Raw genomic sequence first — 15921 nt, forward strand, 5'->3', positions numbered from 1 at the left:
CATCGTTAAAGAAGAGTCCAAGCATACATTAAATTAATCATCAGAAATACACACTCAAAATGTGTAAAGTTCCAAATATCTCCCAGCTTTAAGCCTTTATGAAACATTCGTCATAGGTTGAACAATCAATTAATTGCATTACTTTTCCTCCAGCTTAAAGACTGACTTCGATGTACTCTACATTATCTGCGAGCACTGCATCGGACTCACTTGCCGCTTCGGCGTAACCAATTTTAAATGCCTGCTGTTCGCCCTTTGTAATCTCATTGAATTCGGAACAAAATTGGTCTGCAGCCTCGGCCGGCAGGGCAATCAATAGACCGCCAGATGTTTCTACCGCTTTGCCAGCAAGTAATTTTGTGCTTTGGTCCATTAGAGTGCTAAATTTCACAACATTTTTGATAATTGGCAGTTTGTTGATCTTGAACAAGACCTTGTCCGTTTGGTATTGTGCAAGGTTTACTGCATGACCCAGTAAACCAAATCCTGTCACATCTGTGGCACAGTGCGCCTGATATTTGTGCATTAAGTGGGCGGCGTTTTTATTCAAATACGACATCGACTTCAGGGCCATTTCAAAGGTCTCGAGTATCTCGTTATCAGTGAACTGTGTTAGGAGGACTTTGTACTTATCAGTTTTGTTTGTTTGCCAAATATGGGCATTTGTCGCCAGCTGGGTTCCCAGTGGCTTTGTAAGTACCAGAGCATCTCCCGCTCGGCCATTGGTTGGAAATACGATTTCGTCCTTCACGCAGACAGAAGTCGCTACGCCGCCAATGATGCACCAAGGATTCAGCTTCAATTGCCTCAGCTTCAAGTTGATTCGGCTGTAGCCGTTTCTGGCCAATGCTTTTCGGAACCCTTGTAGGATTAGTGACGTAACAATGTCGCGCTGCTTGTCCGTAAATTCCGTTGAAACACTTATTATCATTTCCAGCGAGTCAATTTCGGTCACGCCAACGGCATATAAATCACTCAAGACATTGGCCAGCGTTATGCCACCCAACACCTCTGGATCATTTACCAGTGGATAAAAGAAGTCGACAGTTTGTGCCAGCAGATATTCTCCTCCTCCATGCCGCATGAGTGGCACAACGGCACAATCCATTCCAGCGCCAATGTGGTGTTCGTCATTTTGGTTGGATTGAACTATCTCGGTTCCCCTTAGGTACTTTGTGAGTACATCCTGGGGGATTTTGCAGCCTCATCCCCGTAGGGTGGAGAAATTAGTGAGTTGAAAATCGGGCTCAAGTCCATGTTCTTCTGGTCTAAACATTTTGGTTGTTGATAGTAGCAGGAAAGGAAACGGTGTGGTGTCGGTGTAGTGGTTACTTTGCCATTCGCCACGCAACTCGGTAACAAATACGTGGCTGTTGATTCTGTGACTGGCAAAACGAAAATTCCGACAAAAGCTGACAAACGAAACTAAAATCAATTGAAAACGTATTGAGAATGCGATAATTGTTTGTTTCTCGTCCACCCTAGCTTTACACAAGTGTGCCGGCACAATAAACCCCCCAGGTGCAATAAATCTCTGCGAAATAAGAACTCTGCCGACCTCCCAGAAATGGGCCTTTGCAAATGTCCCAAACGATTGGTCACCAACCAATTCTGCTACGAGCATAAACTCAATGTCTGCGAGCACTGTATGGTGCAGTTGCATCCAAAGGTATATATATTTGCTTATTCCACACAACACACCTCACAATATAATGTATTTTGTGTGTGTATTTCCGCATAGTGCATAGTGCAATCCTATTTGCAATGGCTTCGGGATAGCGACTACATTTCCAACTGCAATCTGTGTAGCACTTCGCTGGATCAGGGCGAGTGTGTGCGACTGGTTTGCTACCGTAAGTGGTGTCCGTGGTCGAATCGAACTCTATTGACACTCGATCCTTCTATTTGTAGACGTCTTTCATTGGGACTGCCTGAATGCTCGCCAAGCCGCTCTGCCTGCCAACACGGCACCGCGCGGCCACAAGTGCCCCAGCTGTGATGTGGAGATATTCCCCAACACCAATCTTGTCTCGCCCGTGGCGGATGCCCTGAAGAACTACCTGGCTCAAGTCAACTGGGGCCGCAATGGCCTGGGCCTGGCTCTGGTAAGCGGCTTAACGAGATATTCGCCGACTCTGTCTGTGCGTGTGCTAATTAGAATGCTCTCCAAAAGCTCTCGGAGGACCAGAGTAGCAGCTTGAAGGCCATCAAGGCTAAGGCGGATGCCAATCAGGCGGCTGTCAGCAATATGACCAAAGTGCATCACATTCATTCCGGTGGAGAGCGAGAGCGTGCGAAGCCGAATGGCGGTGATTCCTCCACTCCACATTCCGTGCTCCTCATGGACGCATTTAATCCACCCAGCTCGGGCGACTTTAATGGTTCGTAACACAATCATACTCTTTGATGTTTTGCGTTTAATATTATTCTGTTGTTGATTTGTTCCCGCAGCTAGCAGTAGGCGACCATTGCTGCCACGTCAGTCGCCCATTGGTGGAACGGATCGCGATGACAATAAGTACCAGCGCCGCACGCCGGCTGAGCTGTTCTCGCGCTGGACGCGACGCTTCTATGCACCATCGTCGCGGCCACCGTGGCGACGCACCTGGTTCCTGGTGCTCAGCGGCATTCTGGCCTTTGTCATGTTCATCTATCTGTTGGCATGGATGGGACGCAGCGGCTCCAACGACGGCCTGGACGAGAGCTGGAACAATCCCAATCCGCAACCGAATCACTACGAGTAAATTAATATTTCGAGGAATGTTTTCTCCGCCCACGCGCATACGTAGTCCTCATATCCAAAGCCTAGAATCCCCTCCCCTCCCCTCCCAAAAGAATAAAACTTTTACAGATATTTATATAATCTAAAATTGCAACATAATACACACATATTTATGTATATATAAAAGAAAAGAAAAAACTAATACAGTGTTTAGTCAGCGTGAGGCTTGAGGGCTTGCACTCCGCTCTGCGCCTCTCTGTGTGGCTTTGGAGCCGTCTGCTGCATGCGCTTGGGCGCGTCCAGGACCTCGTCGTATTCGTGCAGCTTCTTGGCCAGGAAGTACATCTCGGCCAGGGCAATGATGAGGGCCACAATGACGCCCAGCAGGATGCGAAAGCCAAAGGGCAGGGGGCCAACCATCAAATTGACGCCAAAGAAACCAAAAGTGAAGCCAGCAGCCACAGAGAAGACGAACTGCAACACGGCAATGATTTGCTTGTTCAGACTTTTAACTACAAGAAAAGAGAAGCTTTAGGAATTGTTCAATTCGAGGATCTCGATCTGTACACACTTTGATAGGCAATGGTGTCCTCTGGATAATGCTTCAGTCCTGCATCCACATTCTTGGTCATCTTGTGGTACTCGCGATTGTGCTGCTCCGCTCTGAGACGTTCGCAGCGTGCCTCCAGCTCCGGGTTACGTGGCTTCATCTCATTTTCCGGCAACACCAGATCCGATGATTCGATCAACTCAAAGAGAAAGAGATTGCAAATTCCATCTTTGCGCATTTGGATCAGAGTATCGTTTAGCCAGTGCATGTCAGTCAGGTATAAGACATTCTTGTATTGCTTGGGTGGTTCTGCATCTTCATTTACCTCCTCGGATGATGACTGCTTGCCTTTGGCTGCCTTCTTGTTCTTCTTGCCAGAGGACTTGGCTGCTGGTTCTGCTTCCACGTGCACATCGGCACAGAGTCTACGCAGCAGTGATTGATCAATATTGGGGCGTTTAATGCTCAGGTCTTGCTCCTTGACGATTTGTGTACTCAAAGGTAAAGTGTAGCCTTCGTTCTTCATCAGTTTGGCGACATTTTCGGGCACCTTTTCGAAGTGTTCCTTTTGGGCATCGAGGAACTCCAAAAGCGTCACCGATGGCACAAGGCGCACCCGGGTGTCGATGATTGTTGACTTGAGCATTTTGGGGCGGCGGCTTCTATTTCGCAATGCTCAGCTTTAATTGCAGGTCGGAGTAGAGTTCGGCGATTTCTTCCTCCTTTTCTTCAAACGAATTCTCTATGCGGGCGTAGTCGTGCTGCAGATTGGTCAGAAATTCAGCTCGGCGCTGCTCACGTGACTGTCGTGCCTCCTGCAACTGAGCGCTGGCCTATAAATACAAAATGCAGTCAGTCATATTTGATAAGCTGGCGCCTCGATTATGGTCCCAATTACCGTCCGTTCTACTTTGGCTTTTTCCAACAGGTCGTTGACCCCGCACAGAAGATGGTTCACTTCGGTGCCCAAAGCGGTGAGGTTTTGCTGGCCCAATGCAATGAAACGCTCTGAAAGATCGTACTTGAGCGATCCTACGGTTTCGGTGACCTGGAAAAGTTTCTCCACTTCGCTGTCGTTGCGCCGCACCTCGAAATTGTCCAGGAAAGCTTCGATCTCGCCGTTAACAAATACGCGATGATCTAGAACGCGAAGCGGCACTTTGTACAACTCTGCAGCAGGATAGAATATTCCATTACAGGCGATTATACAGCAGTTTTTTCAAAACATTACCTCGTCCAACCTGGCTTATCATTATTTTTCAACCACCACAGCTGTCACATGAGCAGAAATAAAGGGCGTTTTCCAGCACTGCAGTATATTTACGGTGTATTTGGGTATATACTTTTGAGAGTAGTGCGGTATATTTTAGGCCATAAGTTGCTGCCACACTGGGCTCACGTTCTCCACTTCTGCCATAAAAATTAGGAAAGGAAAAAATTGGTAAAATCTCGAGCAACTAACAGGATGAGCGAGGAATTCAAACTGCCGAAGCGGTCCAGGAAGCGCACCCGCGACGTTAAGCGCAAGGCCAGGCCAGAGCTGGACGGAGATAACGCGTGGGTGGCGATGCGGTACTATGAGAACTTCGAGCCATTCTGGGACTTTGCAGATAATCTGGAACGTATCGACGATGCGGCGGTGTCGTGCGACGAATTTATAGAACGCTTCGAGCGGCCCTACAAGCCGGTGGTGATACAGGGCTGCACTGATGGCTGGATGGCTCTGGAGAAGTGGACCATGTCGCGGCTGGCCAAGAAGTACCGGAACCAGAAGTTCAAGTGCGGCGAGGACAACGAGGGCTACAGCGTGAAAATGAAGATGAAGTACTACGTGGAGTACATGCAGGGGACGCGCGACGACAGTCCGCTGTACATCTTCGACAGCAGCTTTGGGGAGCACCACCGCAGGAAGAAGCTGCTGGACGATTACGTGGTGCCAAAGTACTTTAGGGACGATCTGTTCCAGTACTGCGGCGAGAATCGCAGGCCGCCCTACCGCTGGTTTGTGATGGGCCCCTCCCGCTCCGGCACTGGCATCCACATCGATCCGCTGGGCACCAGCGCCTGGAATACGCTCATTCGCGGCCACAAGCGATGGTGCCTGTTCCCCACGCAAACGCCCAAGGACTTGCTCAAGGTGACCAGCGCCATGGGCGGCAAGCAGCGTGACGAGGCCATCACCTGGTTCAGCACCATCTACCCGCGCACCAAGCTACCCTCCTGGCCGGAGCAATACAAGCCCATCGAGGTGCTGCAGGGCGAGGGCGACACTGTGTTCGTGCCGGGCGGCTGGTGGCATGTGGTCCTCAACCTGGACGACACCATTGCGATCACCCAGAACTTCAGCTCGAAGACCAACTTCCCGTGTGTCTGGCACAAGACAGTTCGGGGGCGGCCCAAGCTGTCGCGCAAGTGGCTGCGGGTGCTGCGCGAACAGCGCCCAGAGCTGGCGCAAGTCGCCGAAAGTATTAACATAAACGAGAGCACCGGCTTCGCCTCGGACAGCTCTAGTAATTCAAGCTCCTCCTCGTCATCGTCATCCTCATCGTCGTCGGAGAGCGACGCGGACGCCGACTCCAATACGGACAGCGGTCAGGAGAGTCTCACCGCCAAAAAGAAGAAGAAGCGACGCATGGGAGGCGGCGGCTCCTCCATGGGCTCCACGCGCTCCTGATGCACGGAGCGGGCCAAGCGCAAAGGCTTGCTCATGCGCCTCTTTCATCGGCAGCTGATGCTCTGCCGGCGACGTCCCTGCTGCCGTCGCAGCTAGCACTAGACGATCATCCGACGATCCCCCCCCCAACACTTGAATGTTTTATTATATTTTTCTACATAGACAAAACGAACACGAAGGACGGTGTGGAGCCCGCAGCCAGTGACATCTGTGCTTGTGCGTGGGCCTTCCACCGCCTTCCTCTTGATTTAAATATTGTGTGTGTGTGTAATGCTATTAACTGACTCATTAGCCTAAAAGCATCCTTAAATGTGGAACGAAATAAACTCGATAATATATTTGTAAAATACATTCTGTCCTTTTAAATAATAACTTCAAATGTGTTTATTATTTTTACAAAATTACTTTTCTCCGTTTTATTTAGAATTCTCTTTTTTTTGCGATGTATAAAAAAAGAAACAAAATTACATCGATGGACATGCAAACGTACAAGATTTTGTTTTTAGCTAAATTATAGAAGGGGAGGCTGTGAGTATGTATGTGTGGTATGTATAATGTTTTCGCGTAAACTAAATAATGGAATTTAAAAATTTGTGTTTGAAATAATAGTTAGATGACAGCTAAATTTGTATTTATGGAACAGCACAGCGTTGCTGCAAGCACTTGCTCTTAAATAAATCACCTTTAATTTGCTACAATTTGTTTTATTCATAATTATTATTTAAAGTTGGTTTTCTTCCCCTTGCGCGCACTCTCTTCTCCTCTCATCACTCTCTGGATGTTGTTTTCTTTTCGCTGAATGATGTTCTCGATGGAAAAGTCATTTGAACTTTGATGTTGTTGAACATTTTGTGTTGGTTGTTGTTGTTTTTAGAGTGTTCTTGTTTTCTAATTACAGATGTACAGATTTTTGAGTTTTCCTTTTATTTTTATTTATGTATGAATTATTTGTTGTAATTGTGTATAAATTAGAAATTGCGCACGCAGCTTCGTTTTGCTTAAGGTCCGTTTTGTGGTTGGAGTTTGGAGTTTGGGTTCGGGGTTCCCTTCTGTTCTGTTCGGTTTTCGGTTCTGTTCTATCGTCGGGTATTTGAATTTTGTAGCCAAGTTATCCTCTCAGTTTATGTGTGTGTGTGTTTTATTATGGTTCTTGTTGGTTGTTTTATTGTTAACTTAATCGATATACTGCGCTAGCCAACGGAAACCCTCGCCGTAGCCCTGTCGCTTCAGCACGGAGCACATGAACAATTCCAATGGACGGCCAGGCAGATCGGCCCGTGCAACTTTGCCCTGAAATCCAAACAAGAATGTTAGTAAACAATAAGGGCAGAGGGAGGACAGATAGTCATACCTTGCCGGTTGTTAACTGATACAGTCCAAACACATTTCTCAGCTCATCCTCGCTGGCCGCACCGGGCTTATCGATTTTGTTGCCCAATATGAGCACGGGGCAGTTGGACAGCGCCTCATCCGTGAGCAGCGAATCCAGCTCGTTTTTGCTCTCCTGGAAGCGGCCGCGATCCCAGGCGTCTATTAAGAACACAATGGCGTCGACAGCGGGGAAATAGTCCTTCCAGACGCGACGTGCTGCAAAGGGTACAATTTAAGTTTAATTTTAAGCCTTAACTTTGGGTGGGTGTGTGTGTCGGTGCTCCTAAACCTTCATTGTAATCTTTATAAATTTACATAACATCCGCAAACACGTTCATTGATATGATATCTTTCCAAAAAGCAAGAGACGCTGCCTGCTGCCATCTTTTGTTCGTGCATGATTAGAGCTTGTTCCACAGCGAAGCGAAACCGATCGTCACGATGACATGCTCCACTAATATATGTACATTAAATACGTACTACTGTGTGTTCCGTATTTGTGTTGGTTTATCAACTTATCAATTGAGAAAGTGCGACCCGGCCCGCATTTCATGCTTCATGCTGACTATTGCCAGCAGCTACCAACTCCACTCTTTTGTGTCTGATTAGCTTATTTCGGTGCACATTCCGCGTGCACTCTCTAAATAGTTAATAAACAAGTTTTTGATTCTTGTTGATCTTGGGCACTTTGTTGTTGTTTGTTTAGCGTTATCTTTGCGTGCTTGTAAATTATTCACACAAATGTAGGTGCACAGTGGTGCAAGAAACCTTCAACGGGAAGCATAACCTGAGTCAGAAACATCTAAGGGAAGGTGCAACTGCGCGTCATTGACTGCTTATAGCATGCAGTTTTATGTTTATAATTTAAAATCTTTCTACAACTTTTAAGTAGCCAAAAGTTCACATAGATGAAAGGTCGCTCGAGGTTTGCTAGATCTTTGACCACTGTAATGGCATTTCTAGCAACGCTCGAGTGCCTGAGGCTGATTGAACGCAACAAATGTGCAAAAGTACAACAAGTTGTGGGTCTCTGTATGAGTGACCCGCTGTGCTATATTTCACGCTGATTGTTGCTGAATCTCTCTGGCTCTTTTGCATGTGTCGCCGCCCCGTGTGTTATATGCAGCCGTGTGGCTATATTTAGAGTAAGGGCACACACGTTCGGAAAAGCTCAAAAATAATTTATGAGTGCTCCTGGTCGAACGCTAAACTTACCTTGAGTGTGGCCACCCAAGTCGAATGTGGTGAAGCGCATATTGCCGATGGACAGCTCCTCGGACGCTGCATGGGAACAGATCAAAGGGGGATTTCATTAGAAAGGAGAAACGAGCCACTGGCGACTACTACTCACTGGGATGCAGGGTGGGTACATGCTGCGCCAGCTTATCATCTTTGAGCATGTGCAGTAGCGTGGTCTTGCCAGCATTATCCAAGCCAAGGAACAACAATTTGCCAGACTTTTTCCACAGACCTGCAAGTAGGAAATACAAGTTGAAATAATGCAACCAAACCATACGAAAAACATGCGGGAAGGTCAAATGATTCGACTAAATCGTCATCAATTAAAACACGCCGCTAAACCAATACCAAAACGACAGCCAGCTGTGTACACGGCAGCAGCAGACACAGACATCGAAACGCATACATTAGTCAAATTTTTTGGTGTTTCTTTTGTCTGCGTTCCAACGTTTGGTCTGGTCTGGCCTGGGCTGGCGTTGCTTTGTTGGCAATCGCTCAAGAAAAGCGACCGTCCCGTACCGTTCCGCGCGCTTACCTAAGTATCCTAGGACTCCGGTGAACCAATCCCAGATGAACATCTTGGCTTGTGGTGTTGTTTGGGGTCAGATAATGGCCGAACCTCGAGTGTGAGAGTGTTGTAGGGGGGAAGAAGAGTGCTGGCTGCTGCTGCTCCGCTAAACTACAAACGGGGAGAGATAGAGAGCTGTATTACAGGCGGGCATTACACGGTCGTTGAGTCGCAATTCGCTACAAGTTCAATGTCCAGTCCAAAGCAACAACAACCATTTGTATAGGAAATCAATTTCCACATCTAGCAAGTGTTCTTGAGCATCGCTGCTTCCGGACTGAACAGCCGATGGGGGCCAGTGGCGGAGGGGGCCTTGACACAAATTAATTTCTGGGACATACGCGGGTACTTTTCTTTGTTTTTATACACTATATGCACTTGACATGGCAATTCATATATGAATTTTTTAGCAATTATAATTAGGTTAAAAACCTGTTCTTTGTCAACACTTTCTTTCTTTCTTTTACATTTCATGGCGCTCTCTCTGTGTGTGCGTGTGCGACAGTATGGGTGCGCTGCTGCGAGTGTGTCTGTGTGCTTCTGCTGCTGTCACTGCTTCTGTGTGTGTGTGTATGTGGGAACTACGTGGTAACACGCATTATACTTTATAATATCACTAAAGTTTTGCACAATTTCGTAATCACACTTTGGAACCAGGCACAGATCGAGCAGCCCCACGGCATCGGGGGCAAGAACGCCGCACCGCACCCTTAGGCGGCGCTGCACACAGCACTCCACCTCCTTATAGGACGTATAAAAACAGCAGACATTATTTTGCACTACGTGGACAGTGTCGCTCGGAAGGAATTTTATGTTTGCAGTTTGCCGTTTGCTCGGTTGGTTTCCCATACGGCTGGTGGTTGCTTGTTACCCGACATTGTACAGGTGCTTTGAGGGCCCTTGGTTTTGATTAATAATCAATTAATTTACTTTTTTACCTCACGTTTCACGTTTTTATTATTGGAGTCCAGTGTGACCGCGGAATTAGCGATACAATATACTGCACAACCCTCAAAAATATACCAAAATATACCTTCTCATTTTATAAACATACCGTAAATATACCGAAGTCTTAAATCATTATACTGGATTTGATATAACCATCTTGCAAAATCTTTCAACACTGAAACAATAACAACACCCGACACGATTTTATCCGCTGCGATTCAAATATGAGAACATAAATACGCGCCTTTATTTGAAATAATAATTTTAATACTATATACAATACCATGTTGTAGATCCACAATTTTCTCACCCATTTTTTTCTCTTATATTTTACATAATATATAATATATTGGATCCATTATCCCCATTCCAGGACTAGTTTTTGTATACCGTATGCCGTAGGTGATACATGTCAACATACACATACATGTAATTAGCAACAGAGACACCTGACGGGGAAATGTGTGTGTCAGCCCTCTGCACCTTAAAGTAATTATCAATATCGATATAAAAAATAATTATCGGCGTGGATTTCAAATATAAGATTTAGCTTTGCTCATGCCCACGACAAATAAAACCCAAGTCTATATTTTCTTAAATATTTAAAATTTATTGCATTTAACTGTATATAGCTGATGATTAATGACATAACGAGTTTTTCATGCTAAGCGGCATGCCAAAGGGGGGATCGGTGCAGGATCTTAGAAATAATTCTTAGAGCGTGCAATACCTAGAGTTACGATAGAAGATGAATAATTGCTGATATGTTAGCTGCTTGGTTCGACTTAGTGGCTAGACTTAGGCGCTAACGATATGCTTTGATTTGGTTGCTTGCAAACGTCTCACAAATGTACAATTCGACTCTGAAACCCGAAGACTAAGAGATAATGTAGATAATACAGGCTTAGATAATACAGACTACTAATTAGAATATGCTTTTGCTCGATAACTAGTTCGTACTCATTTCCCTCCACTGATTCTTACAGACTAAACAAGAATACTCGACTCCAAAGAAGCTTTCGATTTCGATTTGGTTTTGGTTTTTGTCGATTTTGCATGGCAGTGAAGTAACCGCCTCGCCCCGCCCCGCCCCATGACCCCTCCTAGCAGTTCATGTAGTTGGGCGCCTCCGTCTCTGGTGTGGGTTCCACTTTGGCAGCGGCCTCTGGCGCATCGCCACCCACATTCTGATAGACCTCGGCCTGGATCTCGATGCTGCCCACCTGCGGACAGGGCACCTGCTTGGGCTTGAAGCTGCTGCAGCTGGAGGCGGAGGACGAGGAGTGGCTCTTGGTCAGCTTGCCGTAGATGATGTTTGAGCGCTCGTTCAGCTTGATGGGCTGCAGGGTGACGCCGTTCTGGTAGTGCTGCTGGGTGTCGGCGTGCTCCTTCGCCTCCATGATGGTGTTCAGGTAGTTGCTGCTCTGGGAGGAGGCCAGCGGCTGGCTGCCGTACACGGGTATGTTCGAGGGGAACATCTGGTAGTGCTCGGACGTGGAGCCGGTGGGGCTGGTGGGCGTGTGCAGGCGCTGGCAGCTGGACATGGGCGAGGGGAAGACAATCTGGTGGCGCTCATCGCCAGGCGTGGAGCTGGGCGTGAACACGGGACGTGGTGGCGGCGGCACCAGATAATTGTCCATCAGCGATCCATGGGCACCCAGGCGGCAGTTGTAGCGCCGATCCTCGTGGTCCGAGTGGGTGCCAGAGTCGCCCAGGGAGGCGCCGCTGCAGTTGCTGCCCGTGCTGAGGCGGCCCGAGGAGGAGCTGCTGCTCGACACGCTCTGCAGGCTGAGCGAGCTGATGGGCCGTGCGCCCGACTTGAAGCTGCAGCTGGTGGCAATCGAGCTCTTGGTCTCGTCCAACAAGCTGTCCGCACAGCTGCCCGGCTGCTTCTCGCCCGGCGACAACTTGGGCCGCGAGAAGAACTTCTTGAAGCGCTCGAAGGGTGTCTCCCGCTTCAAATGGGATCGCACCTGCTCCTGGATGCGCTCGTACTCCCGCCGCAGCTGGTCGATCTGGTCCTGCTTCTCCCGGAAGCTCTGCTGGACATCGTTGCGGTGCTTCCAGCGCTCCACCAGCAGCTCCACATCCCGTATGGACAGCACATTGTTCTTGAAGTCGTGCATGATCTCGGCCAGCTCATCGTCGGCGTTCGATCGATTGTGGCTGGAGGCAGAGGCATCGCTGGCACTGCGCTTGAGGGTTCCATAGCCCGGCTGTTGGTTGTAGCTGTGGCTCGTCGGTCCAATGGCCAGTCGTGTTGTCGAGCGGCTCATCCGCAGATGCTCCTCCACGGGGCGGTTCGAGGGCTGGAACAAGTAGTTTCCATCATCCGGGGGGCAGCTGCTGGCTGTGGGAGTATTCACGGGCACATTCGAGGGCTGCAGCACGTAGTCATTGCCGGCCATGGCCTGGTTCTCCAGCAGCTGGGAGCACTCCTGGCTGAACTTGTCCGTTTGATAGAGCGGAGCCACAGGTGCATCCACCACGTCCTGGGACTTGTTCTGCTCCTTGGACTGGTAGTAGGGCGGCTCGTTGATGCGCAGCTCGTTGGTGGTTTGCTCGGGTCCGGGTCCTGGCGAGGCGGCAGCCTCAGGCCTTGGCTCCGGCAGCTCCTTCTTCGAGTCTATGTTCTTCTCCGCCGCCGAGCCCTGCAGATTCTCGTCCTCCGTCTCCACGCTGATGTAGTTGAGATTCGAGATGGCCAGCGTCTCCGTTTTGGGTCGCACCTCTGGCGTGTTCTCCCGCTCCGAGCCGCTGGACATTTCCATGTACTCGGCGGTGGGCAGCTGCTTCGGCGGCTTGCCAGAGGAGGAGGACTTGGTCTTGCCGGGCACCGCCTCAATGACCACCGGCTTGGGGCTGCTCTCGCTCGAAGCGGCGGCCGTGGGGGAGACGCCCTTGAAGTAGTGGTACATCGTCGTGAGCTCGTGGAACTCCGAGAAGCTGACAATGTTCTGGGCCAGCTTGTGGTGGCCCTCCTGCTCGGCCAGCTCAAAGGGGGTGCGGCCGGCACAGTTGCGCACGCCACAGGCGGTGTCGCCGCCGGGGCACTCCATCAGCTGGATGCACAGGCGGTTGAGGCCCCAGCGAGCGGCAAAGTGCAGCAGGGTGGGGTACTCCTCGGGACTGGACTCGAGGCGTGTGAAGAAGTGGGGCTGCTTCTCGCAGGGGCCGTTCAGCAGGTGGAAATTGGGTGGCATGTTCCGCTGGAAGCACTGCAGCAGATGCTGATCGAGGGCGTCCCGCTCCACGGGCCCCGTGCCCAGGGCATGGCACATGAACTCAATGGGCGAGTCCTCCACGCGGAGCAGCTGCTCCAGCTCCCTGAGGCGACTCTCGCACTTGATGGGCCGAGCGCCCAGGCTCTTGTTGTTCTTCTCGATGCGGATCTCAATCATGGTGGAGATCTCCATGCAGGACTCTGGTATGGAGAACTGCAGGGTGTAGGGATTGCGGCACTTGAAGTTGCGCAGCTCGATCAGCTCCCCGGACTTCTCCACCAGCAGCTTGAGGGTGTCGTTCTTCTCCAGCGGCTCGGCCAGCATGGCCACCACCTTGTTCTGGCCGAGTTTCACCTTCTTCGGCAGCACTGTGAATCCCTCCGAGCAGCTGGAGAAGCTGCGCGAGAGGCCGCCGCTGTTGCCGCTGCCGCTGCCGCTGTCCTGACAGGGCGGCCGCTGGCACAGCGCTCGTCCCAGGATGTCCGTGGCAATGCCCAGGATGTTGCTGATCTGCACCTGATCGTTGTCCCGCACCACACAGCGGCGCCACTTGTAGTAGCTCGGCAGCGCCGCCTTGTGCATCTCCTTGACCTTCTCCTCGGCCACATCCAGCAGTATGGCCAGCACCTTCTCCACCCGTATGATGGCCGAGAGCTGGGCCATCAGGAAGCTGTGGGGCAGGGCCAGCAGCGCAGGACACAGAATGACAATCTGCAGCGCTGTGTTCTGGTACTTTTGGGCGATCTCCTCGCTGAAGGGACCATCGTCAATTTTGATGTGCAGAAAACTACGGAAAAAGTAAAGGAAGGAGATTCTAGATCCTGTGCAGCTTTGCGTCGTATCATTCTGCACTCACTTGAATGGCTTCCGTCCGCGCTGTTTGGTGATCTTGTCGAAATGGTTCTTCAGGAAAGTGGCCCGCAAGTAGGCGCGTTCGCTGTGCTTTGCCGTGATGATCAGGATGTCGTCCATGTTGTAGCCACTGTAGCCGCTGGCATTCGCTCCACTTGCGTTGTTCGCGTTGCCACAGTTGTCTGCAAAATGAATGGAAAAGATCGAAGAGGAAAAGCGATGAGTAAAAAGAACTGCGACTGCGACTGGGAATTGGAATTGGAATTTTGCTGATAAGCAGCGGCCCACAGCGACCCCAAAAATAAGTAATCTACACAAGAATTTGTGCAAGTCTCCTCTGTGTTGTGTATCTGTGATAAATAATGTGTTTACTTAGGACTTGACTTGCGTGATTTGTGACCTCTTCAAATAGAACTTCCCTGTTTGACTTTCGGCTAAGAATGGGAAAGGACTTTGCCAGATTGGATGCACACGTATACATATTTGTGGCACTGTGTCATTGCTTATCGGCTATGCAGTTGCAAGTGGCCTCCACTCCACTCAGATACCATGGAAAATAGGTCTAACACGAGCAGATTTACCTGCAGCTTGTTATGTTTAAAATTAATAATTTCCCACAGTTAAACAAGGGGAATATCTTCGTAAACTTATGAAGAAAGAGTTCTTAAATATTTCAACATTTATGCGCATATTTTGGAGTATTTTTCGTTCACATTCCACAACGACAGATCCCAGGCGACTGTCGGATTTGGATGCTTTTAGCCAGATGGATGCTGGGATTTGGTTTTTAGTGCAAGGAAAACAAAAAACATTTAAACGAAATAAAACAACATAAATTATTTCAGTGGTAGACAAACATTTCGTCAGTGTGGCGGGGGAATTGTGTCCCGTTTTAGCCACTGAATAGACTAATCAGTTGTTGCATGCCCCAAGAGTAGGAGCTACCGTTTGGCCCATAAATTCAGTCACGTTTAGCGCATTTAAATAAATCTCCACGAAGAGGAGACACAAACGCACACACAGGCACACACACACACACATACGATGGAGATGAAGACGTTGAAGACTGCCAGCGATGTTATCTCTTGGCCAAACCGAAATTTACTGTTGCATCTGCCTCCATCTGAACTGCTTGACACCCACAAATGGCGGGCAGCAGCAGCAGCGGCAGCATCCCGTGGCATCCATCCGCGGCGACTGCGACACAGCAACGCGGCATCGCCATCTCCCTTGTGTCTCTTCCTGTTGCCTGTTGCGCTTTTCTCGTCTTCTTCCTTTTTTTTTTTGCCTCCTTCGCTTTCTCTGCTCTTTCGCTTTTGCTTCCTCTGCCCTACTCTGCGCCTCCCTGCTGCAGCTGCTCCTCATTATGGGCCACAGAGGCAGCAGGCAGGCAGCAAGGAGCTCGCTCTGCTTTTTCCCCCTTGATTTTTATGGCATGGAAGTGAAGTGTAAAAATAAAAGAGAACCCGGTGACGATACCCTATAGAGAGGGTATACTTTCTACCAGAAGTTAAGCATAAACAAGTCTCCAGTCATAACAGAGTAAATGGCTTATGGAATTGGTCTAAGATTACTCTTTGGTATAACTTAATCAAAACTTCCCATTGAGAATTTTGTTATACCTATTGGCAGTCTCTTGCTTCTAACTCACTGAATGGTAAATTCAAACTTCCAGCCTCTATGCACATTTCACATGCAAAATATTTTGTCACATTTTATTTGTTATATTCCAAAGAAAGAAAATAAAAGACGACAACATAATTAAGTGGAACT

At 49.0% G+C, this 15921-nt stretch overlaps 7 protein-coding genes across 12 annotated transcripts in view; 2 read left to right on the forward strand and 5 right to left on the reverse strand.

Annotated features, from left to right (window-relative positions):
* Window positions 1-12: 12 nt before the first annotated feature.
* Window positions 13-1305, reverse strand: LOC117899033 (selenide, water dikinase 2). Its single transcript, XM_034808791.1, has one exon. It carries the CDS (start codon window positions 1274-1276, stop codon window positions 155-157), a length of 1122 nt encoding a protein of 373 aa, XP_034664682.1. The 5' UTR covers window positions 1277-1305; the 3' UTR covers window positions 13-154.
* Window positions 1306-1373: 68 nt separating this feature from the next.
* On the forward strand, window positions 1374-2913 carry LOC117899035 (zinc finger protein-like 1 homolog). Its single transcript, XM_034808793.1, has 5 exons — window positions 1374-1669; window positions 1742-1853; window positions 1912-2105; window positions 2174-2381; window positions 2452-2913. Exons 1-5 carry the CDS (start codon window positions 1568-1570, stop codon window positions 2742-2744), a joined length of 909 nt encoding a protein of 302 aa, XP_034664684.1. The 5' UTR covers window positions 1374-1567; the 3' UTR covers window positions 2745-2913.
* On the reverse strand, window positions 2844-3949 carry LOC117899034 (transmembrane protein 199). The gene is made up of 2 exons (XM_034808792.1): window positions 3294-3949; window positions 2844-3234 (listed from the first exon to the last, which is right to left on the reverse strand). The coding sequence occupies exons 1-2, from the start codon at window positions 3916-3918 to the stop codon at window positions 2933-2935; spliced, it is 927 nt and encodes a 308-aa protein (XP_034664683.1). The 5' UTR covers window positions 3919-3949; the 3' UTR covers window positions 2844-2932.
* On the reverse strand, window positions 3901-4594 carry LOC117899038 (biogenesis of lysosome-related organelles complex 1 subunit 5). Its single transcript, XM_034808799.1, has 3 exons — window positions 4504-4594; window positions 4171-4442; window positions 3901-4105 (listed from the first exon to the last, which is right to left on the reverse strand). The coding sequence occupies exons 1-3, from the start codon at window positions 4523-4525 to the stop codon at window positions 3935-3937; spliced, it is 465 nt and encodes a 154-aa protein (XP_034664690.1). The 5' UTR covers window positions 4526-4594; the 3' UTR covers window positions 3901-3934.
* A 44-nt stretch (window positions 4595-4638) lies between these two features.
* LOC117899031 (bifunctional arginine demethylase and lysyl-hydroxylase PSR) lies at window positions 4639-6295 on the forward strand. Its single transcript, XM_034808790.1, has one exon. It carries the CDS (start codon window positions 4738-4740, stop codon window positions 5944-5946), a length of 1209 nt encoding a protein of 402 aa, XP_034664681.1. The 5' UTR covers window positions 4639-4737; the 3' UTR covers window positions 5947-6295.
* Window positions 6296-6818: 523 nt separating this feature from the next.
* LOC117899037 (GTP-binding protein SAR1b) lies at window positions 6819-10123 on the reverse strand. 2 transcript variants are annotated; one of them, XM_034808798.1, is made up of 6 exons: window positions 10063-10123; window positions 9092-9235; window positions 8669-8788; window positions 8533-8598; window positions 7298-7533; window positions 6819-7236 (listed from the first exon to the last, which is right to left on the reverse strand). In XM_034808798.1, exons 2-6 carry the CDS (start codon window positions 9132-9134, stop codon window positions 7120-7122), a joined length of 582 nt encoding a protein of 193 aa, XP_034664689.1. In that variant the 5' UTR covers window positions 9135-9235; window positions 10063-10123; the 3' UTR covers window positions 6819-7119. The 2 variants fall into 2 exon arrangements, with proteins under 2 accessions (XP_034664689.1, XP_034664688.1); XM_034808797.1 differs by lacking the exon at window positions 10063-10123 and adding an exon at window positions 9996-10019.
* Window positions 10124-11101: 978 nt separating this feature from the next.
* Window positions 11102-15921, reverse strand: part of LOC117896821 (phosphoinositide 3-kinase adapter protein 1) — a 30724-nt gene continuing 25904 nt past the window's right edge. For all 5 annotated transcript variants that reach the window (XM_034805326.1, XM_034805325.1, XM_034805324.1 and 2 more), the window contains 2 exons: window positions 14153-14330; window positions 11102-14083 (listed from right to left, as the gene is read on the reverse strand). In XM_034805326.1, coding sequence (XP_034661217.1) covers window positions 11176-14083; window positions 14153-14330 — 3086 coding nt within the window. In that variant the 3' untranslated portion in view covers window positions 11102-11175. The remainder of the gene's footprint in view (window positions 14084-14152; window positions 14331-15921) is intronic.

Source organism: Drosophila subobscura, chromosome O (genome assembly GCF_008121235.1).
Source record: "Drosophila subobscura isolate 14011-0131.10 chromosome O, UCBerk_Dsub_1.0, whole genome shotgun sequence".
NCBI classification, from domain to species: Eukaryota; Metazoa; Arthropoda; class Insecta; order Diptera; family Drosophilidae; genus Drosophila; species Drosophila subobscura.